Here is a 24,457-nt window from a genome sequence, read left to right as displayed (position 1 = left end):
GGTGGACTCTCTATCTTATAGATGAGGAAACCGATGTTCGGGGAGACCAAGTTATTTGTGTATTCGTGAGCTATTCGCATGAACAGTTGCTCCAACCACGGGACAGTTTAGATTTATACCTTGGCTCTCGGTCCCTAGGGCATGGGATCTTTGTTCAGGGCTGACCATTTAGTGGATCAACGTTTCAAGCCCAGAGAGTCCAGCATCGTGGAGGGAGCTAGGAGACCGAGGTTAAAGTCAAAGCTGGGTCCGTGTGGAACCGGAGGCCTCGTGCGTTCCCAGATAGGTATAGCCGTGGGATGCGTAGCTCTGTAGCTCTGTACCTTTGCTTTGAACAGGTTGGATGTGAATTTGCTACGGAACCAAGATTGTACCTTAGGGGAAACAAATCAACCGTTGCATTCTGTTTCTGTAGGAAGCCGAAAACTGGAATATTGATGCTAAACATGGGAGGCCCTGAAACGCTGGGGGATGTTCACGACTTCCTTCTGAGGCTCTTCTTGGACCGAGACCTCATGACGCTTCCTATCCAAGAGTAAGATAGGTCTACGCACCTGTGCTTCCTCCTGACTTGTGCAACGCCTCTTGCCTTACGTGTACCTTGGTTCTTTAGTTTAAAAAACATAAATGGTTTTAATACATATCTGGTAGTGGCTAGAGCAGCAGCACTGTTTTCCATTAGGTATAAGAGGGATATGGTACTGCAAGAATTGCAGCGGAGAGAGAAAGCAAGGGTGGGGGGTGGAATTCCCCTTGAGCCCTTTCTTCCCCAGTGCTCTGGAAGTTGCAGTTGTCTTGTCACAGCTGATGTCCCTTTAAAGACTGTTACAGAGATATTTGTGCTTGACACTCCATGGCTGATTCATACTCAGGGAAGCAAGGATGAGTACTCGTTCATACTGTGACTATGGACTGTGGCTCTCCCCTTTCATCTTTCCCTCCCTGTTTATTTATTCCCTTCTCTTTTAAAATAGGTTTTTGTAAAAAAAAATGTATACATGCATATGATAAAAAATGCAAATAGCAGAACAACGTTCACAGTAAAAAGCAAGTATCCCTTTCCTTGGGATTCCAGCCTTCCAGTTACCCACTGGGAGGTTAGAGATGTAACCAGAAATAGAGGAATCTGTAACTGTACAGATGTCTTTCTGGTTACATTTAGAACTAGTTTGTGCATACGCAAGCATATACGTATCTTTATTTATATAGATATATAGGTTTACATGCACTTGTATATCCTCCCTGTTCTGTCCAGCACAAATGTGAATGTACTTATGTACGTTATTTAACACTTTGATGTTATTTTTTTCTTTAAATTTAATGTATCTTGGAGATTGTTCCAGAACAGATTACATAGATCTGGTTTATTATTTTTTTTTCCACGACTATATAGAATTGCGTTGAGTCATACCTTAATTTATTTAACGTGTGGCTCATGGTGGGCATTTATGTTGTTTACGTGTCAAAATGAACATTCGTGTGGTTTGCCTACATCTTTGCTCACAGATGTAAATGTATCTATGATTAGTATGCATTTTCTTAAAGCAAGAGGAATATATGCTTCCTAATGTCTTCTATATCCCACTTCCTACAGGTGTAGGATCAGACATTGCTAAGACAGTGGCTCGCGTGCATCTAGGGTCTGTGCTTCAGTGTTGAGTGTCCTGCTTCTTCAGACTGTGTCGCTAGAATGTCACGTGGGGCAGAGGTGGCCGCCCCTCCGAGGGCGTTTAGTTTGCTGCCTACTCAGGGCCAGTAGAGCTGGCTGTTGTCACTCAAGTCTTCTTCTTTTTTTTTTTTTTTAAAGCTTTTATTTATTTATTTGACAGACAGATCACAAGTCGGCAGAGAGGCAGGCAGAGAGAGAGGAGGAAACAGGCTCTCTGCTCAGCAGGGACTCGATCCCAGGACCTTGAGATCATGACCTGAGCTGAAGGCAGAGGCTTTAACCCACTGAGCCACCCAGGCGCCCCGTCACTCAAGTCTTCTGTTTCTAAAGGCTTGATATATTTAGGCTCTTCTTATAATTTTGCTTATCTTTTCTATTGAGTAGTTTCTGAGGTTGCTCAGGTGGAATAAGACCCACTTACCTACCTGTTAAATGATTTAGCAAGCTGGCGCCAATCATCGCCAAACGCCGAACCCCCAAAATTCAGGAGCAGTACCGCAGGATTGGAGGCGGGTCTCCCATCAAGATGTGGACCTCCACGCAGGGAGAAGGCATGGTGAAGCTGCTGGATGAGTTGTCCCCACACACAGGTACTTAATCTCCGTCTCACTAGGCTTGTTCTTGCAAATCAGATCTGAAGTCCTGAACACGACTGGGTGGTGGGTGCAGTTCTAGGGGGTTCCTGTGTGATGCATGGTCCCTTAACTCTGTCCTCCAGGCATTATCCTTCATTGTGGGCCATGTAGCCTGTTACTTCCTTAGGTTGCAGGGGAAAGAGCTAAAGATTTGGAACATTAGTTTCAAAAGGAGGTTTGAGGTGTGGGTTAAGTTGAGCTAGATCGTAAGAAAGAGGCCACATACCACGAAGAAAAGATGCAGATCTCATTGCCCCGGAAAGAAATCTTTGGGAAATGGAACAGGGCTGCTGTTAGTTCCTTTCCTTTCTGTGCAGAAAGCTAGTTAGATAAACAGAGCAGAATTCTCTAGCTTTCGGAGCAGCCGTGAGACCGTAAGCAACTTTCAGCAGCTGCTCTCGGCACTCAGCGATACTGGCTAGCATGAGGCGCTGGAGGACTGCATGCAGCCAGTAACTGTCCTCTGAGAACCTCTTATGTGGAAGAAGAATGTGCAGAATGAAGCCTTAACTGCACGAAAAGAATTGTAAGTGCTGCATTTAGCTGTACTCAAGACCCATTGCACGTTGGTGGACCCACCATCATTCTTCTTTTTTTTTTTTTAAAGATTTTATTTATTTATTTGTCAGAGAGAGAGAGACAGAGAGAGAAAGAACACAAGTAGGCAGAGAGGTAGGCAGAGGCAGAGGGAGAAGCAGGCTCCCTGCCGAGCAAGGAGCCCGATATGGGACTCGATCCCAGGACGCTGGGATCATGACCTGAGCCGAAGGCAGCCGCTTAACCAACTGAGCCACCCAGGCGTCCCACCATCGTTCTTATGTATATCGAGACAAGAAACTCTGCCTGCTGATACTAAGACAGCATCTGTTGCAGACGTGGACCAAAATGAGAAACGTTAAACCAAGAGATGTGCGTGTAAGGTGCATGAAATACATGAATTACAGGTGCATTTTGGGGCTTCAGAATCAGGACAGGAGTATGGCACAGTGAGGAGCCTCGAGGACCGCCACCCCTCCAGGCGGGACCCAAAGCATTTCACTTTGCTCTGAGAGAACAGCACTGAGTGTCATCTCAAGCTGCTCTCAGAAGCCACCATTTCCCGTCACACACAGGGACAAAGGCTCTAGCTCAGCTCATCTCACTTGGAAAATTGTTCAGTCACGCTTCTGAGCATCGGGTGTGCCTCCTGCTTTCTCTGGTGGCTCAAGGGCATTTCCTACGCAGTTCAGCCACTCGCACCACAATGTGTCTTGAAAACATTAGATGAGGGGAGCTTGGCTGTGCCCTACTCACACCTACCTGATAGAGAACAAGCCCCCTGGTCCTAAACAGTTTATCACCACAAATGGTTTAGTGTGAATCAGACCTTCAGTTGCTGTGCTGTCTTCAGTGGAAAAAAGAGGGGGCGAGATGCCGTTTCTGTCTGTTGGTGTAGTGGTGTAGTACTCATCACCACCAAGGACCCGGCAGAGCTGTCCACCGTGGAAAAACCCAGGTGGAGGGCACCTTTCGCGTCTCTTCTCCCTAGGTGGGGCTGCTGGGTTGTCCAGATCAGACCGGCCAGCCATGGACTCAGCCTCCTGGCTTGGCCTGGAAAGAGTCCTGTGGAATGAACTAGATGTAAATCACTTACTATCAAACATCTGATTATTTTAATCTGTGGCCATTTAGTACAAAGGAAGTTACACCATCTAGATTCTAGGATTATTCCCTGCTTTGCTAGGGGCCAAAGAATAGCAATGTCTCCATTATATTTTCATAGTCAGAACTGTGATTTTTGAAAGATCGATTATTAAGCATTCCATCTTACAGAGACTTATCTGAAAAAGTAAAGTCTATTATTCTTTCTTGTAACTTTGGAGATAAGTTTAGGGTGTACACTCAGTGGCTTGCCTCTCCCGTCCCTCAGTCATTACTAATGTGACAAGAAGTCATCTTTCCTCCTTTCTCGCTCCATTCACTGGGAATTAGCTGCTTTTTTCACGCGGTAATTCCCACTTCCATCCATTCTTAAATCCAGCCAGCTGCCAGGTGTTTGTTAAGCACTGACCACACTCAGGTACGGTATAAGTGGTAAGGGATGAAGTAGTGAGTACGTCACACCCTTACCTTCATGGAGCTCAGTGACCTGGTCATTGTCACCAAGGCAGGGAGTTGTCTCAGGCTGCTTTTAGTTTCTCTGGATCTGAGAACCTTGTCCAGGGCCTGGTCCTGGGAGGGCTTTGGTGCTGATGACCTTTTGACCTACCACTGTTCTCTGTGGCCCATACTTGGGACCCTCGGAGCGGGCAGTTGAATTAATTGCTCTCTCCTGCACGGTAGATGGCCACTAGCAGTTTTGGCAGACCCACCCTGGGGCTGTGGTAGAGATGCTCGATGAGGCCCAAGACTGGCCATCCGTTCATTCATCCGTGGTGCCCCGAGTGCCCTGCACTGTTCGATACTGCTTTTCAAAGTCAAAAAAACATGGTTTCTACTTACGAGAAGCTTCCAGTCCAGGGAGACCCTGCAGCTGGAGCTGCAGCCTAGTCTGCTTAAGGGGCAGAGAGAAAATCTTTTAAGATTAACCGGAGAAATGCTACACAAAACAGGTGGACCAGTGATCACACTGAATGCAGAAGGAGGAAAAATGGAATAGTCTCAAGGTTTGGAAACTGCTTTGGGGAAGATTTGTGCTGAAGACCAGGATTATCAGGTGTGGCTCTGTGGCTCTGCCAGGGGCCTACCCAGATTACCTAGAAAGAGGTTCCTTGTCCTGCTGTCTAAGGCTTCACAGAATGGGCCTGAGCCAGCGCTGAAGACCCAGGTCCCTCACCCCATTCGTGTGGATTTTCCTTCCTGCTTTCTCTGTCCTTCCCGCCTTTCCTCTCTTTCTCCTTCCTCTTCCCTTCTCATACTTTCACACAAAACCATAAAGTATACTTTTAAACTATGTCATTTGTTTATTTCTATTGGGAGAAAGTGCTCTTTAGGCAAAACAGTGTGATGATTACGAGCAGGTAGAAATGTTTCAAACTCTCTTTTTTCTTAGGGAAGTAGTTATTGCTTAGTAGCTGGTGTAGAGATCTCAGCTTGCTCTGGCTTTGTGTAGAATTGACTGTTAAGTCCTATGGTCAGTTTAATGAGGGAATATAACTTGGAATTGGTTTCATGTGATTACACCGCATTACAGGAATTGAGGGAATACAGAAGGAAATAGATGAGAAGTGTAATCATTTCATGAAAGTCTAAATCTCAGATATATACGATAAATGATAGCTTGGTTATGTAGATAGTTTGGTTATGTAGACTGTGACTGCTTCTCAGGCAGCTGTAAGTATGCGCTGCTCCGTAGAATAAGTGAGTAGTTCTTTACAGGATGAATGGTGGGGAGGAGCATGGGTTTTCTTCAGATGGAGCTGGCTTCCCTGGGCCTGCTTGTAGGACTTCAGCCAGATGACTTATCCCACTAAACCTCATCTCGAAAGTGGGGGTGATCACAGAACCCAATTCCTAGAATCATTGTGAATATTACACAAGATAATCATGAAAGGCATCAGCCTGGTGCATGGTACGTGGTAAAAATTCAGTACATGTGAGCCTTTATTATGATTCATTGTTGGCCTAGGGCTCATGACATGATACAACTCAAAAAGCATCATGCTATTTCACACCTTTCTCTCAAAGAGTCATGTACAAATCAGACATTTGATCTGTGGGCTGGAAAGGAATGAAGTTTCATGGCTCAAAAATTCAATCAGTTCTTTCTTTCTTTCTTTCTTTCTTTTTTTTTTTTTCTTTTCCTGGTCACATGTCACCAAAGACTTCCGGGTGGTTGGTGGCTCCAAGGGTAGACTAGGAGAGACCGGGGAGTGGCCTTCGGGGAAACATGTTTCCTGAGGCTCGGTCCAGTCAGAGAGAGAGGGAGCACATTGCTCTTCTCCAGTAGTACTCTGCAGGCCATCTTTAACGGAAACAGTCTAGCAAGTCTTATCTGTTTCTTGCAGAATATTTTACCCTCCCTCCCTTCCAGGTGAGGTCGCCACCCTGCGTTTATCTGCGCGCCGCTCACTCCGCCTCTCTTGCCTGCAGTATTGGAGGAACACCCTGGCCCTAGGCATTTAGGCTGCAGCTTTTCCCAGGTGGAAGGAAAATGCCGGAAGCTTGTTGGCTGGTAGTATTGGAGGAACTCCCTGGCCCTAGGCATTTAGGCTGCAGCTTTTCCCAGGTGGAAGGAAAATGCCGGAAGCTTGTTGGCTGGTAGTATTGGAGGCTCTTACCCTAGCAATCTAGTCATAGGATTGTCTCAGAATAGATTAGAAGGCAAATGCCACTTCAGTCTCAGCTTAGGTCCCCCAGAGCTCCTCAGACAGGGAGGCTTGGTAGCGTGGTAGCTGGCGGTTTTCGGATGAACCACATTGTCATCTTCAGCCAGTCAGTTAGTCATTTGGACTTCGCTTACAGCATCAGGCATTCTGGTGTATTTTAGCTGCCATTCATCATTTTACAGAAGAGAACATAAAATTGGTAGCCTAGAAGGGACAGACTGCTGAAAAGGATTCCCCTTAGACCCTTTCCTTCCTCTTTTTGCGGTCCCTAGCCAGAGGCTATCAGAGCAGCCAGTCCTTCCCATGCACATACAGCTTCTCTCTCCTTTCTGTCGTCCACTCCTGTCCTTGGGAACATGTATCCCTGACTGCCCATTGCCTGTGTCCCGTCACTGAGGAACTGTTTATACAGATACACGAACGTGTACCTTTTCTTCCACTGCAGCCGAAATGTTTCTTGTGGCTATTTTCATGTCCCATACTTAGTGTAGCCCCTGCTCACGCTAGGACAGTAGCATCACCTTGGTTCTGTTACGGCTTAACATTTATGTTGCGTATTCCCAGTGTCATCCCTGAGTGGGAGAAGCTTTGTCCTGTGAAATGGCAGGAAACTTTCAGTTGCATGATTTTCTAAATGCCTAAGAAATTGTGAGCTGGCGGGTGTTTTTAAGATCCAGGACAAAAAGATGGAGAAGGACAAAGGATGGCTAGGAGGAGGGGTTTGTAAGGAATGTACAGGGAAGGCAGGCAAGGGTATACACCGGCTTGGGCTGTTACTTCAAATCCGGATGGGTGCCTCGAATTTAAGCTTTGCTGTTGGGTTTCTTTCCTCTCTTAAATGAGGAGAATCATTTCAATCGTTTGTTATCCATGAACAGCTGTTGAGTATCCCAGAGCTCACGTAGGTGACCTGGAGCCTGAGGGAGCAGGAGGGAACAGGCCGGGTGGAAGCAGGCGGGGGTAGGGGCAGGAAGGGGCACAGGCTTGGGAGGGGCGAGACCCACATTCACGTTCAGTCCCACTGTCTGCTGGTGTGACTTTGGGCAGGTTCGTTAACCCTGGAGAGTTTCAGTTTCTTTATCTGAATAATGGGGCTTCAATGAAAGAAAAAAACGGAAGCGAAGTGTCCACCGTGGTATCTGGCACATCAGAGGAGGTTATGTTTCAAGAATAAGTGCTAGTTCTTTCCTTCCTGCCTTTGAGTCTCTCTTCGCTCAGTCAGGACCAGAGACCAAAGCACAGAAGTTTGAGTTTTGAAAACCACTGTGCTCAGCAAAGGTGTGTTGGGGGGCGGGGGTGTAGAGGTTGATCCCGGAAAATAGTGCCTAAAAGTCCCAGCACTAGCAAAGACTGGATAAGATCTGAGGAATATTCTAAACTTACCCCCAGTATCAGCCTCCCAGGAAATTAGGTTAACTGTTCTTTGTTCTGGGCTTTGCATGACGTTTGGCACTCCGAGGAATCTATATAAAGATTAATACTTTCTCCTTTCCACACTTGCCTCCTAATAGCCCCTCACAAATACTATATTGGATTCCGGTACGTTCATCCTCTAACAGAAGAAGCAATTGAGGAGATGGAGAGAGACGGGATCGAAAGGGCTATCGCCTTCACACAGTATCCACAGTACAGTTGCTCCACGACCGGTGAGCCTTCCCCTTGACCGTGGGTGCGCGGGGATGCCGGGCCCTGGCAGCCATCACCAGGGAACTTGCGTGCAGCAGGAAAGGATAAATCATTTTCCATTTGAATGGCATATCTAGCCTGCCCCCTTGAAACACAAGAGTGCAGCTCAGTCCATTTGAAATCTCAGGGTTCGTCTGTCCTTGAGTTATGGGCCAGTCGTCTGAGAGTCACAAACAGTGGGTTTGGAAGGCGGTCGCCGCTCCTCGGTGCTTTAATGCAGTTGTGTAATGGATCAGAGATGAACGTTAAGCCACTTCTTATATTTGCATAATTAACCCTATTTTTATGGCAACCCTAATACTCTCAGTAACGTAGCAAAGGTGATAGCTGTTTCCATTTTGAAATCAGAGGTACCCAGGTGGCACAAGAAATATTGGTATATTTTTTAGTTGTACTTTATTTATGGGTTGGTTTACTGGTTAAACCAAAGCCCAACTTGAGGTTCCCTTTGCAAACTTCTCTCAGTGTTCTAGATTTTGGAGGATATTACTGTGTATTGTTTCCTGTATACTTAGATGGAGCAGGAGAATAGTCATGTTTGTCCTTCTCTGTAGCATCGGTAATAGGTAAAGCTTCTACTGTTGCCCACAAATGTATTTGCTTGCATTCTGTTTCAAGGATTGGGCTCAGCACATTTTGACTGCCAAATTGTTTTTGGGTGTTAGTGCATATTGTTTCTATAATTACACAGAGAAGCAAAAGGCTGTCCGAGGAGATGTTCAAAACCTGTTGTATGCCTTAAATATTTGCTCAGAGTCCCTATGAAAATGCCTGAGTTCTCAGACGCCCTCAAGAGTTTGAGTTGCGACTTCTTTTGGAAATATACCTCTGCAGCTCAAAATGTCTGCTAATATGTTATTGGAGAAGGAGTCAGATTTTATAAATTTCTAAGCATAGCTTTGCCTTGCTTTACACAATAGACCTCAAACGTAGGTGTGCCTGGGTGGCTCAGTCGGTTGGTTGAGCATCCACCTCTTGATTTCAGCTCAGGTCCTGATCTCGAGCCCTGAGTCAGGCTCCACGCTTAGTGTGGAGCTGCTTCTCCCCCTCCCTCTGCTCTTCCCCTGCTTGCGCGCCCTCTCTCTCTTGCGCGCCCTCAAATAAATACATAAATGAATGAATGAGTGAAATCTTTAAAAGAAATGTATACTTCAATTGTAGATGTCTGCTCTCAAAATTAGACAAGTTAAGAAGATGGTAGTTTGTATGTCAGAGGATTGACTGGGTTTCATTTCACAGCTGAGTCTCCCAGTGGGTCTCAGGTGTCCGAGTCTTTGCGCCCTTTCCCTGGTCCATCTCACATGAAAAGGCAGGTACATCTTCACTCAGAGATGTGAAAGCCCTCGGGAAGCACATCCATTCTTGGAGGCCAGGAGAGTGTTGTTTACCTGTTGTATCATTTAGACACACGTTGTTGGGGTAGAGCCAGGATATCCTGTATGTCAGTTGCATGCAGTTGTTCTGTTTTCCCCTTCATTACTACTTCGGGTCATTTATCAAATGTTTCTGAGTGACCCAGAAGAACTGATGTGGCTTCCAGAAGTCCTTCTGTGGCTTCAGAAGTCCTGAGGATGATATTCGCCTGTACGGTGTGGCTTGCAGTGTGACTATGCTGGTGACTCTGTGATTTCTGGAGAGATCGTTTTTGAACGTGCAGTAGACTTGATTTGGATTTATCTGACTCATTGGATTTTGGAATGAAACTCATTTATCTTTTTGAAAATTTCAGTTTAGGCTAAGTGTACATTTGATTTAACTATGGGCTGTATCCAGGCTCTTATTTTAATCTGGAGACATACCAGATTAACAGCCTTCATCGTTACAGAAACCGGTGCATTGATGTTGGGAAGCAGGGAAATGTGGTGGAACATTTGCCCTATGTTAACACTGAGAAAGAGCCTCCGTGTTAGGACTGGTTGCATAGGATTAGCTTTGGCCCACGTGGCAACTCCCCTCGGCCAGGAGTAAGTTCCATTGAGTTGGCACCATCTGCCTTCCTTCAGCCTTTGAATTTTTGTGATTGTGACCTCTTGGTTAAAAATACAAGTTTTGTTAGATTACTGGTAAGGATTTGCTACCCATTTATCTTAACCCCGGGGAATGATGATAATCTTGTAGAACCAGATAAAAATAGAGAATGCTTGTACAAACCTAAATAAGCTAGTCTTCTTATCAACAAGCATTTAAAAAGATGGCTATAAATACTGTAGAGTAGAAAATATGCATCTCAAAAAAAAAAGAAAATATGCATCTCATAATATTAAATAAAAATGTGCCAAGCACTCAGGATACAAAACTGCATACATGCTAAAATTACAATTTTGTGGAACAGAACAGCTATACAGGAACGTAATAGGAAAGAACTCTGCTAGAATAAAACCATGGCTGAATTAGCATGCTGGATCATGGCCGTTTTCTTTTTTCCTTTCTCCTCCCCCCCTTACCTTTTCTGCTGGGGCTGATACTTTCATAATGGGGGGAGGGGATTAACATGTGTTCAGTTGTTAGACTTCGTTCCTCAAAAGAGCGGCGGTTTATATTTCATAAATCCTCTACCATCCTGTTTCTCACTAGAAAGGGCCGCACTCATCTTTGAAAGGCCATTGCAATTGATTGCTTTTTAGTGATCTTCGTTTGCAGGGTAGTTAAATCTATCTGCATTTTAGAGCGTTGAAATGATTGTAATTAGACCAATTCCGTACAGAAGCAGTTACCTATGTTGAACCTACTGCCTTTACTAGTCTGTTTTTCATTTTTGCTATCATCAACACGCATCTACTAAGTGGTCCCCTGTATGTTTCAGGCAGCAGCTTAAATGCCATTTATAGATACTATAACCAGGTGGGCAAGAAGCCTGGGATGAAGTGGAGCACCATTGACAGGTGGCCCACGCACCCGCTCCTCATTCAGGTAAGCCAGCCACTGCCCGCAGCCCCCTTGGCCCAGCTTCTGGGGTGGGTCAGGTTCTTGTCCCTGCCTAGTTTGTGGTGTCCTTACGAGCCGTATTTTTCTCTTGCTTAAATTGTGTGCTGGGGGCCAAAAAAAGTATTAGAGACTTGACTTGTTATGACAAGAGAAAATAAATTTGAAGATTAAAGGTTAGAGTCTCCTTTCTTTGGATTAACAGTGTTAGTTACAAGCTAGAACAGAATTATGTTTTCACGTTCGTGTTTCCCAATAACCAGGACATGAAAGATTATACAAAGTGTTTCCATTAATTTACATTTATAGGTTAAATGACTGACAGATCCTATATTTTCTAAATCCTTAAAATGACAAAAGGTCTTAAAAATTTTCAAGGTACTAAATCTAAATGTTCTGACATGAAAATAGATTTAACATTTCTGGGGCGCCTGGGTGGCTCAGTGGGTTAAAGCCTCTGCCTTCAGCTCAGGTCATGATCCTAGGTTCCTGGGATCGAGCTCCGCATTGGGCTCTCTGCTTGGCAGGGAGCCTGCTTCCCCCCGCCTCTCTCTGCCTACTTGTGATCTCTGTCAAATAAATAAATAAAATCTTTAAAAAAAAAAAGATTTAACATTTCAGTTGAGAAAGTCATATTAGAAGAAATTTCAGATTTCTCCCATACAGTTGTAATATTTTCAAGAACAGATGCTTGGTTTTTGGAGAATCAGTTAAAACTACAATTCGAAAGCCAGTAGCTTTGAATTGGTGTTACTATTTACTTTTTTGCCATTTGTAACTTGAGAGTAGTATTGGTAATTGCCCTAAAATGTACAAATATAGTTTTCTTCTGTCAGAGGAGATTTCTGCCTTTGAGTTAGTCTAGGTAGGAGACATAGGAAGTGATTGAGGTTTCATCCACTTTGTGTTTCACTCCATGGACATTTCTCTGGCAAAACAGCCCGGAGTCCCTTAAAATCTCACACCACTAGGTGGGGCCAGACGTCGGTAAATGCAGGCCCGCTCTCCACTGGAACAGGCCCTCATCCTTAGGCACAGAGGTGATGTCAAGGGTTAACACTTTGGTGGAAAACAGGTTTAAGTAGAAATGAAAAGGAGGTGCCTTCCCTCAGGGATGGGTATAGTTCTGCTTTGAGGGCTCCACCCCTTCGCTGTACTGCTGGGCGCTAAGCCCAGCCTGCCCCTCCCGGTTTGCTCTGGGCGGCCTGGGACGGGGAGCGAGGGCTTTCGGGTCAGCACTGACATGTGGTAGCAGAGAGCGGAGGGGTCTGCACAGCATCTGCCTGCCCTGATCCACCGAGCAATTAGGTTTGCATTAAAATTCAGCCCTTTGAAAAGGGGGAAGCAGAAAGACGGAAAGGTCTCTTAACTGAGGAAGTCTCCGCTCACAAAATGAAAGGGAATTTTCGAGGCATTTATCTGCCCTTCTAGATGGTGTGATTGAAGGCTCTGAGAGCCGCCTGCCTCCTTCATTCCGCAGAGAGATTGCGCATCGAGGACACCGCAGATGGATTGTAGGTGATCTAAGCAGCCTCCTCCTGGCCCCTGGCTCCTGGGTGTAGACGATGCCTTAGCGTCTGTTGCAAGCCGGAACAAATTGTGTTTCTGCTCACTCTTTTGTTAGAGGAGAAAACGAAAAATGCTAACATTTTTTAGAAGCGAAAGTTTACAGATAGGTTTTATGCTTCGTGTCACGAAGCTGACATGAGGAGATTTGATATCTAGCAGAGATTTTTTTAAAAGACAAGTCAAGGGGCGCCTGGGTGGCTCAGTGGGTTAAGCCGCTGCCTTCGGCTCAGGTCATGATCTCAGGGTCCTGGGATCGAGTCCCGCATCTGGCTCTCTGCTCAGCAGGGAGCCTGCTTCCCTCTCTCTCTCTCTCTGCCTGCCTCTCTGTCTACTTGTGATCTCTCTCTGTCAAATAAATAAATAAAATCTTTAAAAAAAAAAAGACAAGTCAAACCCTAATCAGAAACTAAAAATACAGTTAAAAACGAACACTGAAAATAACACCTTACTCTACATTTCTACTTGTTTTAGGTAGTAATTACTTGAAATTGTCCTTTTTCTACTGTCATCCCTAATAGCGCTGTGTGGCGAGCTGCCGGGGTAAAAGGAGTAAACGTAGCTTCAGGTTCAGACTCCTACGTAAGCTTCGCAGTGGGTCTCCTTCCTCGGGCTGCTGTCCGTCCAGAGTCCTTCCTGCGCACCCTTCATTTCCCGGCACTGCAAGACCACCAGAAAATACTGGTTCTTTTTTTAAATCTATATCTAATCTAATCACATTTACTCTGTAAAGTATAAATTTTGAAAAGGAAACTCTCTGGGCACCAACTTGTGCCTTCGTGCATTTCTTCACCAAATTTGGAGGGGTTGGAGAGATTAGTAATATCTCAGTGCTGATTAGGGAATTATTTGCTCCTCTTATAGTATCAACCACTGATCTATCAAAATACCAACAAGCACAAAGGTACGTGGTTCTGGTAAATCATCCTTTACGATTTTTCAAAAACCTTCTATGGAAGTAAGTTTAAACATGCAGAAAAGTACAAGACTAAGAACAGTGCAGGGACTGGACTCTTTGCCTATTTTCACAGATTACTACCCTTTATTCCGCTCCATCATTGGTACACTCGGTATGTGTGTGTGCATACAGTTTGCTTCTGAACCTTTTGAGAGTAACTTGTCTCTGTAAAACCACCCTTGACACCGAAATAGCAAGGACCTTCTCCTCCATAACCATGATCCAGTATTCAACCCCAGTAAATTTACCGTCGATACTTAAATTCATCTGATCTACATTCATATTCCGATTCTGTCAATTGACCCATTAATGTCCTTCGTAGCATTTGCTTTCGGAGTTAAGTGACGAAGAATGATTAAAGTGGAAGATGAAAGAAAGCCTCTTCACATCCGGTATTTCAGCACCTATTGACGTAGATCGGAAAGCGCCAACTAGACGGAGGGAATAAACTGGTCTGGTGGACAGAGTTTTGGAGGCGGAGGCGGGGCCTGCCTGGCAGCCCTGGTCCCGCAGATGTGACTGAATGGCCCCCAGGCCCGCCGCCTCTTCCCCCCTTTGTGAATTTAATGAGAGTTGGACAACCTCTCATCTGTTGTTATGAAGGTTGTTACGAAGACTGGCTGAGGGAGGATACTGGGCTCAGAAGGAGAAGGTCATAAAAATAGAATAGTATTTTCTTATTCCTCTACTATTTGTGTCTAATGTATTTTAATGTCATAGGCCTGAAAGCCAAACTGAGGAAGATTTAGAAAGAGCCTGTAAGCTGTTTTCCTGCTAACCGAGCAAATGAGAGGTCTTAAAACAACTTCTCCTTCCCATCTGTGTCTTCTTTCCATCTGGAAGTGTGCCCTGTTCCTCCCGAGGGGAAGCAGATCCAGAGCGCTCATTTTCAGTGAGCCATTAGCGAGCTTCAGAAGTTTCCCATCAAATTCCCTAGGCCCCTGAAACCGTTATGAGCCATTTTCATGATGAACCAAAGCGAGAAGAGGCTGTACTGTTTGCAGTTTTTTAAAAAGAGAGTTCCAGTTTTTGAGGGTTGCCAGGAGATTTTTGTCATAGCTCTCATTCTAAACATATTTTCTTTTCCTTCTATTTTTTCTTCCCACCTCCTTCTCATCCTCCTTTCTTGCTGTCCCCACAGTGCTTTGCAGACCATATAATGAAAGAACTGGACCATTTTCCACTTGAGAAGAGAAGTGAGGTGGTCATTCTGTTTTCGGCTCACTCCCTGCCGATGTCTGTAAGTAAGAGCGTTTCGTCGGATGACTGGTAGAGGATTTCTGAATGTGCAAACGGGACCCAGCTTCTCAAACATCCCGAGCCCAGTGCAAGGATGAGTTCTAACATCTCAGACTTACCTAGGTGCTCATTTTAACTAGACTCCTTTCTTGAAACCCAATTATAATTAATTCAAATTATAATATTGTGAATAGGTATTGTCCTAATAAACCCCTTTGAAATGATAACTGGAAGGTGTATTCACGAGTAGGGATTTTCAGTACATGGGGCGGGTAGAGGAAGGCTGCTTTTGCCTGCCCCATTGAGGGAGCTCACCTGACGTCAGGGTCAGTGTCAAGCCCTGAGGGCCTCCAGTCACACTGAACTATCTCAGGTCCCGTTCTTTTGTCAGGACTGGGTAGGGGCTATTTGAATTCCAGGAAGTGATTACAGATTTTAATCTGCTAGGACTAGAGCCCACATTTTAGCAAGTGAATACGGAGTGTATCACGTTATGATCAGGTTGCTCCTGAGTTTTTCACGTTACGCTGGGTGTTCACTAAAATACCACCTCCACGCGCCCTCCTCGTTGCACATGTGCAAACGAGAATGGTGGAGCTAGTGCGCTGGGTGGTACAGAGATGTGCATGGAATGAGCAGCCAGTTTCATCAGCTCACAACTATCATCACGCTCCAAAACAGTGCTTTTGAAGCCGGAGACGTGGAGAATGAGGTCTTCGGAGGTGCCATTTAGGGCTTAACTCCAGAGTTAATGCAGTTAACCCGAGTGTCTGGTGCCCCTCTTCTAATCGGTCTTTACTGCCACCTGCTGGTCACTGGGGTCGAACCCTTACAGCTCTCCACTCCGCCGTCTCCACCCAGCCGGGCCGGTTCAGCTATAGGTGGCTCAAGAGAGAAACTTCTGCCCTCTGGAAGCCTGCCTACTTTATTTTCACAAGTTCATAGTCTCTCTTCTGGTGTCATGCAAATCCTCTTCAAATGTGTGTCCTGCTGCTCCGCCCGCATCCTTTCCCTAACCGTGCTAGGTGGGATGAGGCCATGTCTGAAGGGGAAGCTCTTGAACGAGGAGCGAGGAGCGGAGGAAACGCGTTTTTCTACGTGAACGATTCCAGGTGCTGCCTGCCCTTCCCTCGCTGCCTGCCCTTCCCTAGCTGCCTGCCCTTCCCTCACCGCCCGCCGCACTTCCCTTTCCTTCCTCAGGGACGGACGGAGCGTGCTGCTGCGGCCTTCTTTGCCGCCCGGGGCCCCTGTGGGACTGAGGAGTGGGGAAAGACAAGGGATAGTCAAGGGAGAAGTCTGTTCGGGGGCGCTTTTCTCTTCCCCTGCACTTGCTTCTAATGACTTTTTCCTCCTTCATGACTTTTTAAAGACTCATTATTTGGAAGTAATTTTAGACTTTAGGCAAAGTTGCAAAGACAGTACAGAGCATAGTATGGCATGCATATATACCCTCCCCGTACGTCCCCTCCTGCTGACAGGTCCGTAACCATAGCGCGGTGGCCCAAACCGGGAGGCTGACAGCGGGGCAGTGCCATGAGCCAAGGCCAGGCTGCATCAGATTGCACCACTTCGTCCACAACGGTCCTTTTCTGTGCTGGGATCCAGTCCGGCATCCCATGTCACATTTCCTTGGCACATCTCAGTATCCCCCAATCTGTGACAGTCCTCCTGCTTTCCCTGTCTTATCGTGACCTTGATACTTTTGAAGAATGATTTAGTGGAACGTCAGTCATGTCGTAGCATGCTCCTGCACTTGCATCTGTCTGCTCTTTCCCGTGGTTCGACTGAGGCTCTGCAGTACTGGGAAGAACATCCCAGGGTGCTCTGTCCTTCTCAGTGCGTGGTGTGGGGGTACATGATGGCACACGCCCTACCACGGGCGATGTCATCCTCGGCCATTTGTGTAAGGTGGTGTCTGCTGGATTTCTACATTGTAAGGTTACTGCTTTTCTCCTTGTAATTTCAAATAGCTTAGGTAACATACTCTGAGACTACGTGAATGTCTTCTTGGTCCTTGACCTTTGCTCACTAATTTTAGCACGATCCAGTAGATCTTGCCTATAGGGGTTATTTCTGTGCTGTTCTAATGGCGACTTCCTATTTCCCTCCTTCATTCTCTGTTTAGGTGTCTAATGGTTTTTTAACTAACTTTTAATAATATCATAAATTAGTTTATCAGTATTTCATTTCAACAATATTTATTGAGCACTATTCTATCCACTGTATTCTAAGCACTGTTCCCCACACTGTCATAGGATATGGGAAGGAACAAAATAGGTAGAAGTCTTTCCCCCCAGAGAGCAGGGGTGGGGGACAGATAATAAACATAGTACAGAAGAAAACAGTTCGGTATGTTAGTAAGTTCGGTATGTTAGTAAGTGGTATGGGAAGCAATCAAGCCATGCAAGGGGTTAGTGTGCCTGTACACAGCTGAATGTTAAAGCAGTAAAAACAAAATTCCTGTTGAACATTTTTAAGAGTATTAACACACTGCTGCGTCAGGACCAGTCAGACATTCACGGTGCACAGAGCGCTCAACTCGCTGTCTATTGCTGTGGGGCACATGGCGAGAGGAAAGGGATTAGAAGGCGCAGGTGGTATTCTCGAGGAGTCTGGAGTCTGAACCCCCGTGCTGCCTCTCCCCTCCGTCTTACTACAAAAGCACTTGGCCCTGTGTTGACTGGCCCCATGGATTCAGTAGGTCCATGCACCATCCATACAACACTCGCAGTCCCGCCTTCCCTGCTTCAGATGTGGGAATGGAGAGACTCATCCTCCCATGAATAACACAGATGTAGAATTTGGTATATTCCTAGGGACTTAGAGAAGCATGAGTACACTGTTCTCCTTTGGCCCCTGAAGACATAGATCCAAGGAAAGTTTGGCAAATGAGCTCAGATCGCATCATCATTAGTGCAGAAGACAAAAGGGAGGACTCTGGTCCCCGGCTCACAGCACCGCACAGCACAGCCTGAGGCTCTTAGAACCCTTCATTGTGTTGGTGACTAAACACTCATGTGTCTCTGCTGCAGGTGGTCAACAGAGGGGACCCCTATCCTCAGGAGGTGGGCGCCACTGTGCAGAGCGTCATGGATAAGCTGGATCACTCCAACCCCTACCGCCTGGTGTGGCAGTCTAAGGTAGGTGGTTCCCACAGGCTTGAGGGCAGTCAGCAACTCCAAGGACATCTGTTTTAGGACTTAGTTATAAAATGATTCGGCTTGGCTCTTTCATATACACAGAATGTTCTATAACCTGATGGCTCACCATGAGCAGAGGAACTCTGCAAGCAGGACAAGAAATGAACAAGAAATCAAGTGACTAGTTGAATTTCATTGATTTAATGTATTATTTTTCGTTGTGATGACAGAAATTGTGACCTATTTATATTATGCCAACTTCGAGAAGGATTCAAGCTTAATACAGAAATACTGAAAGCCACTAACATAGATATAAAGTGTGGCCCTCGAACTTACCAGGAGGGGGGTGTGTGTGTGTGTCCAGGGCAGTGGGCTGTGGTGTGCCACAGACACAGGGAGAAGTGGGTCCCTGTGTGCCTTCCATTCTCCTTTCTCACAGGTTGGTCCGATGCCCTGGCTGGGCCCTCAAACAGATGAGACTATCAGAGGGCTTTGTGAGAGGGGACGGAAGAACATTCTTTTGGTTCCAATAGCATTTACCAGCGATCACATTGAAACGCTGTATGAACTGGACATCGAGTACTCTCAAGTTCTAGCTAAAGAGGTGAGTGTGAGTATTAATCCCAGTCTCGAACTGTGATTTGTTTTGAAAGGAAACTGTCTCTGCAGTGATATAATTGTATCATGTAAAAGTATTGCTCAGTGGTTAGCAGAGGGGCATGAGGGAAGTAGGAGGAGGGGTTCAGAGCACAGCCTGTCTTGATGAACTCTGAGTAACGCGCAGAGCTGTTGAATCACTGTATTGTATGTCTGAAACTAGAACACAGTGTGTTAACTGCACTGGAAACTTCCATTACACTGTTTGCTGCAACTTCTGCGTGTACCGTGGCCTCCTAATTCTGGGTAACAGCCTGAGTTCATCGGCACACATCAGGGTAATTCCATGTCAGCCCAGCGGTGGGGAAGCACTTTTGTTCCTGTGTGAAACCTGGTTCGCAGGCATTACTGACAGCAACATCATTTTGTCCAGCGTGAGTCACTGTACTACCTGGAAGTGATAAACTACATTTTCTTTAGAAAAAAACAATTGTTCTTCTCACCAGTTTGGAGGAAAAGAATTGTATTGTGCTATCATTCCTTTTCTTGGCTTGATGGCGCCTTTTACTTGGGGCTTTTACACGGGTTCTTGGTGGGTTTTGAGGCATAGAAGAGTCCTTGTCATTTAGGAGAAGACCGTGGAACGAACACTGAAGCAGTGTGTGTTCTAATTCCCTTGACCTCTTCCGTACACTCACTTAATTAGCTGTTCGTGGCAGTGTTGTGATCAATCTGATTGTTGAAATAACAAATACCATCCTTAGTGTCTTGTAATCTAAGATGGATGTGAGTTATCATTCGCAGCAGAGAAAAACTTACCGTTCTCCCATCGCACAGCTTTCGAGGGCCGACCTGAAACCTGAATCCAGTTTATAGCATTGTTTCTGTGGGGAATGGTGGTAACTCTAGGACCCAGGAAATGCTTCCCCCTCTCATCTTCTGCCAGAACTGATCCTGGTCCTTTCCATGCGTGACGGATGGAGGCCCGGCCTCCAAGGATACTTCACTCTCTCCGGGACTGGGTGACAGGTGCAGGGCAGGGTGAGAGTGGGTTGGGGACAGCTTTAGCCAGCACCCAGCCCCACAGGTTTGTGTTTATGCGGTGCATGCCGGTCATCAATCAAACGCCGGGGAAGTTAGAGGCTGCGTAAATTGCTTGTCAATAGTTCTGATACAGAATTTATAGTGAAGTTGTAATTGGCTAAAGTGAGGTTGCAGGGTTGTCTGCGGATTTCATGTAATGGTGCCTTCCATATCCCACCCTGACCTTGACTAACTGTGAACTTGCTAAAAAGAGGCGTGCAAATATAGGTCATTCCAGTGTGTTTGGAAAGTAAGTTTTGTTTGTGCTGAATGATAATTCACATTCATTAATATCACTAAACCGAGGTTATTCCTCAGTAATCAAATGGATTATTAGTGACCAATAAGTTAGACCATAGAGAGAATAAAGAAAACCATCTAGCTACAGTTTATTTCATTGTTTTTGTTTTGTTTTTAAAGATTTTTATGTATTTATTTGACAGAGAGAGATCACAAGTAGGCAGAGAGGCAGGCAGAGAGAGTGAGAGGGAAGCAGGCTCCCTTCAGAGCAGAGAGCCGGACGTGGGACTCGATCCCAGGACCCTGAGACCATGACCTGAGCCGAAGGCAGCGGCTTAAACCACTGAGCCACCCAGGCTCCCCTATTTCATTGTTTTGTTGGGAGAATAGACTGTGTTTAAAAAGACTTCCTTTAAAAAATAGTTTGGAGTTTTTCTTAAGATGAAATGATTGCTTTTTGGTAATACAAATAATAAAGAGCTCGGACAATTCGGAGAAGTATTGCATAGAGAGTAGAGCTCATTCAGAATCTAACTGGGTGGCTCAATCTGTTGAGTGTCTGACGCTTGATTTTGGCTCAGGTCCTGATCTCAGGGTTGTGAGATCGGGCTCTGCACTGAGTGTGGAGACTGCTTAGGATTCTCTCCCTCCCCCTACCGATCCACTGTCTCTCTCTCTCCCTCTTTTAAAGATTTAATTTATTTATTTGACAGAGAGAGAGAGAGAGAGAGAGAGCACAAGTAAACAGAGTGTCAGGCAGAGGAAGAGGGAGAAGCAGGCTCCCTGCTGAGCAAGGAGTCTGATGCGAGGCTCGATCCCAGGACCCTGGAATCATGACCTGAGCTGAAGGCAGCCGCTTAACCAACTTAGCCACCCAGGCGACCCCCCCCTTAAAAAAAAAATCTTACCCTAAGAGATGTTAATATTTTAATAAAAATAAGTCCCCTTTTTCTCTGAATATTTATGAATAAAATACCATTTTTGCATGGTATTTTATTCATACTGTTTTGTAACCTTTTTTTCCCCTTAAAAATATATGGACCTAAATCAATAAATGTAATTAGATCTATATAATTATTTTAAATGAATCCTTGATCAATATATATTTAAGATATTTCCAACTTTTTACTTTCCTAAACTGCTCTGTAATAAACATCATTTTCTTTTTTTTCTATTTATTCTCTTAGGAAAAATTCCTAGAAATGGAATTTAAATGTTGATAGATGTTTTACTGGATTGCCCTACAGAGTTGTATCCTTTGACTCTCCCAACCATAGTGTTCAAGAACCCTGCCAGCATTGGTTGTCTTGCTGTCACTGACTTCCACATGGAGTTGTAGTGTATAGGCTCCTTTTTTCCTTTTTCTTTTTAAAAAGATTTATTTTTTACTTGATAGAGTTTGCAAGCATGCTCACATGCGTGCAGGGGGGCGGCGGGGGGAGGGAGGAGAGAGGGAGACTCTTGAGCAAATGCCTTGCTGATATGGGGCTTGATCTCAAGAACCTGAGATCATGATCGGAGCCAAAATCAAGAGTTGGTCGCTTAACCAACTGAGTCACCCAAGCACAGTTTCTTTTCGGGTTGCGAACTATGTGTTTGCTGAATCACCATTTTTCCCATGCTGGTTAAAGTTAATTTAAAAGGTGAAACAACTGAAAAACCATTGCAATATTTCGGAAAGGGAAAGAGAAGATTTTGACTACCTGAGTGAACAATAATTAGGTGTTTCTTAATCATTTGGGGGATAATCAACTGGGTATTTTGGAGGGAAGCAAGGATGATAGTAAAACAGTCCTCGGGTTTTATTTTGGGTTTTTCTATGTAAGAATATATTTAAAAACCCCAATCTGCATTGGAACCCATCTAGGTTCAATATACCTTGAATTAATCTACCTCTTTTGGCAGTTAGAATCAAAACAGGCATAAAGATTTATTTAATTAAAGCAACATTCTGCTTAGGTAGAGCCTGTCAAAGTGTGTATTAGAAAGGTAGAATAAAAAAAAGAATAGTAAGCAGATTTGAGTTCCTTGAGAATTCTGTCAAATATAGCCTCAAAAAACGGTTTAGAAACTGAACACCTATGGGGAAGGTAGTCGGGTGGGGGAAGGGATAGAAACTGAGAGCAGTTTTATGATAACAGAGGTGAAAATCTGCCTCTGTGTCTAGCCCGAGACTGTTTTCATTTCTGAGCCGTCTGGGAACACTTTGGAAGTCAGGTTTTTAAGTTGTGTATGCGTCTAAGTCCATTTATTTATTTATTTTTTTGTAGCGGTTTCTTTAAAAAAAAAAGGAAAATAAAACATGTATGTGTTTTTCCTTCTTTTTCTCATTTGATTCAGTGTGGAGTTGAAAACATCAGAAGAGCAGAGTCTCTTAATGGAAATCCATTGTTCTCCAAGGTATCTACAGTGTTACAACCATTTTAGTAGAACATATCGGAGAGAAATCCTCTGAGAAACTCTTACAGATATTGGTTTTCTCACATATTAGAACATTTTGAGTTCCAATTAATTACAAAAATAAAATCGAATTCCTTATACTCTTGCTCCTTTTTCCTTTATCTAGCCCCAATTTTCTTATTTTTACCCATCTATAACTATGACGGATTTCAGAGCTGCCTTCCAGAGGCAGGGTTTAGCAGGTAGGGTAAGAGGATATCCTCTAAAATCTCTATTTTAACTTTTCTCTAAGCCGAGGGTCCTTAAGAAATAAAGATGTTAGAGAATCCAGTTCAAAGCAGTCATAATTCACATGAAAAAAGCAACCCTCAGCCATAGCGATTATTGGGGCAGATGGGAGGGGGAGATGCGCTGGGGGACAGCAGACGTTTTGCTTCTGAGGAATCTCTCTTTCTTGTCGCCCGTCTTCCAGGCCCTGGCCGATCTGGTGCTCTCGCACATCCAGTCAAACGAGCTGTGCTCCAAGCAGTTGACTCTGAGTTGTCCGCTCTGTGTAAATCCTGTCTGCAGGGAGACTAAATCCTTCTTCACCAGCCAGCAGCTGTGACCCCCGCCAGAGGACCCCATGGGATTAGGCAAATGCCCAACCCCCAGATGCCCCTGTTGTGGAGGAGATGTATTTAGAGGTCAAGAAAGAAAGTTACACGGGTATCTGTACAGCCCTCGGGCACAGATTGTGTGATTTCTTGAAGAACAGACTCTGAAATCCTTATTGGGGTTTTCTATTTTTGTATGCCAGTACAGTAAGCATTTATAGTCCCCCTCTGTGGGTAGAGTTACCAGTTTGGAATGTCCACCCGGCTAAAAAATGAGTTTTAAAATTTTATCTGAATAGATGCAGACATATTTTAAAATATAGATTTTGGTTTTATTGCCCCAAACCCCTGCAAGGATAGCTGTGGGCTGTCAGCGTGCACGAGCTCTGTTTATAGTCTCATGCAAATAGTTGGTGGTCCTTGTTTTTGAAGGGAACATAGTTGAGCAAAGGAAATATAATTTGAAAAGAAACTGTTACCTGGCCTTTCCCTAAGCCCGTGGGGCCCAGAGTGCCGGTGAGGTGGTGTGGTTGCCTGTAATGGCTGTTCCTGCCAGTGATGTCGCAATTAGTTTGTCATTTGGGGACTTGTGAACCTCACTTTCTTCACCCTAAAACCAAATCAAGTACAGATTCCGGAAGTGCTTTAAGATTCCCCAGGCACACAAGGCTGATAGACATGTAGAAATCCAGCGTTTGTCATCCGTGCTCTGTGGTGCCACCGACAGGAAAGGGGGCTCCCCCTGCTTCCTGTCCCCAGGGCTGGGGAGGCCGGGAAGTGCTCACGATGGGCTTCAGCTGTAAAGCTCATCCCAGGACCGAGTGAACCTTTCCGTGGAGCATCTCCTGCATTTTGGCTGAATGTCTTTCTGCCTATTTGTTTGAAGCATTATTTTACAAAGTCAGCTATGTTTTGTAATCTTGAATTCTTAACTTACAATTTTTATTATAAAAATTATATAACCCTCCCACTAGAACTTTGAAAAGTAGAGAAAAGAGAAATAACCACTCTAATGTTATTAAACAGCCATTAATCATGTTATGTCTCATGCCATTCCTTTCCTGTGGATATTTTTAATGCTACTGTAGCCTTGAATTTATGAGTGAAAAGTTGTTCTAAAATTGTGGAAATAATGTAAGATCAGAATCTAATCTCCTATACCTGGATTTAAATGGATTAAAAAAATCTCTGATGGATCCGTAATGAATTTGTAATGATTACCTTCTCTTTCCTCCAAGCTCTATAACTTTGTTCTTCAAAAGAGCATGTCTTTGATGTTTTTAAAGCCAGTTCTTAAACTAAAGTGTTAGAGGAGTCATAGATCTTCTATATTTGGGATTTACTATATTAATAAATATTATCACATCATTAAGGTTTTAACAATTTGATCCGTGCTCTCTGTGAAATCAAAACTAATGC

At 44.8% G+C, this 24,457-nt stretch overlaps 1 protein-coding gene across 4 annotated transcripts in view; it reads left to right on the top strand.

Moving 5' to 3' along the window:
* Positions 1-24,241, top strand: part of FECH (ferrochelatase) — a 33,344-nt gene extending 9,103 nt beyond the window's left edge. For all 4 annotated transcript variants that reach the window (XM_046025255.1, XM_046025252.1, XM_046025254.1 and 1 more), the window contains 9 exons: positions 416-535; positions 2,111-2,259; positions 8,123-8,257; positions 11,101-11,207; positions 14,885-14,983; positions 18,015-18,122; positions 18,562-18,726; positions 22,383-22,442; positions 22,915-24,241. In XM_046025255.1, the coding sequence (XP_045881211.1) occupies positions 438-535; positions 2,111-2,259; positions 8,123-8,257; positions 11,101-11,207; positions 14,885-14,983; positions 18,015-18,122; positions 18,562-18,726; positions 22,383-22,442; positions 22,915-23,049 (1,056 nt within the window). In that variant the 5' untranslated portion in view covers positions 416-437 and the 3' untranslated portion in view covers positions 23,050-24,241. The remainder of the gene's footprint in view (positions 1-415; positions 536-2,110; positions 2,260-8,122; positions 8,258-11,100; positions 11,208-14,884; positions 14,984-18,014; positions 18,123-18,561; positions 18,727-22,382; positions 22,443-22,914) is intronic.
* Positions 24,242-24,457: the final 216 nt, after the last annotated feature.

The sequence above is a fragment of the Meles meles genome, chromosome 12 (genome assembly GCF_922984935.1).
Source record: "Meles meles chromosome 12, mMelMel3.1 paternal haplotype, whole genome shotgun sequence".
NCBI classification, from domain to species: domain Eukaryota; kingdom Metazoa; phylum Chordata; class Mammalia; order Carnivora; family Mustelidae; genus Meles; species Meles meles.
This window is presented reverse-complemented; position numbering and strand designations above follow the sequence as displayed.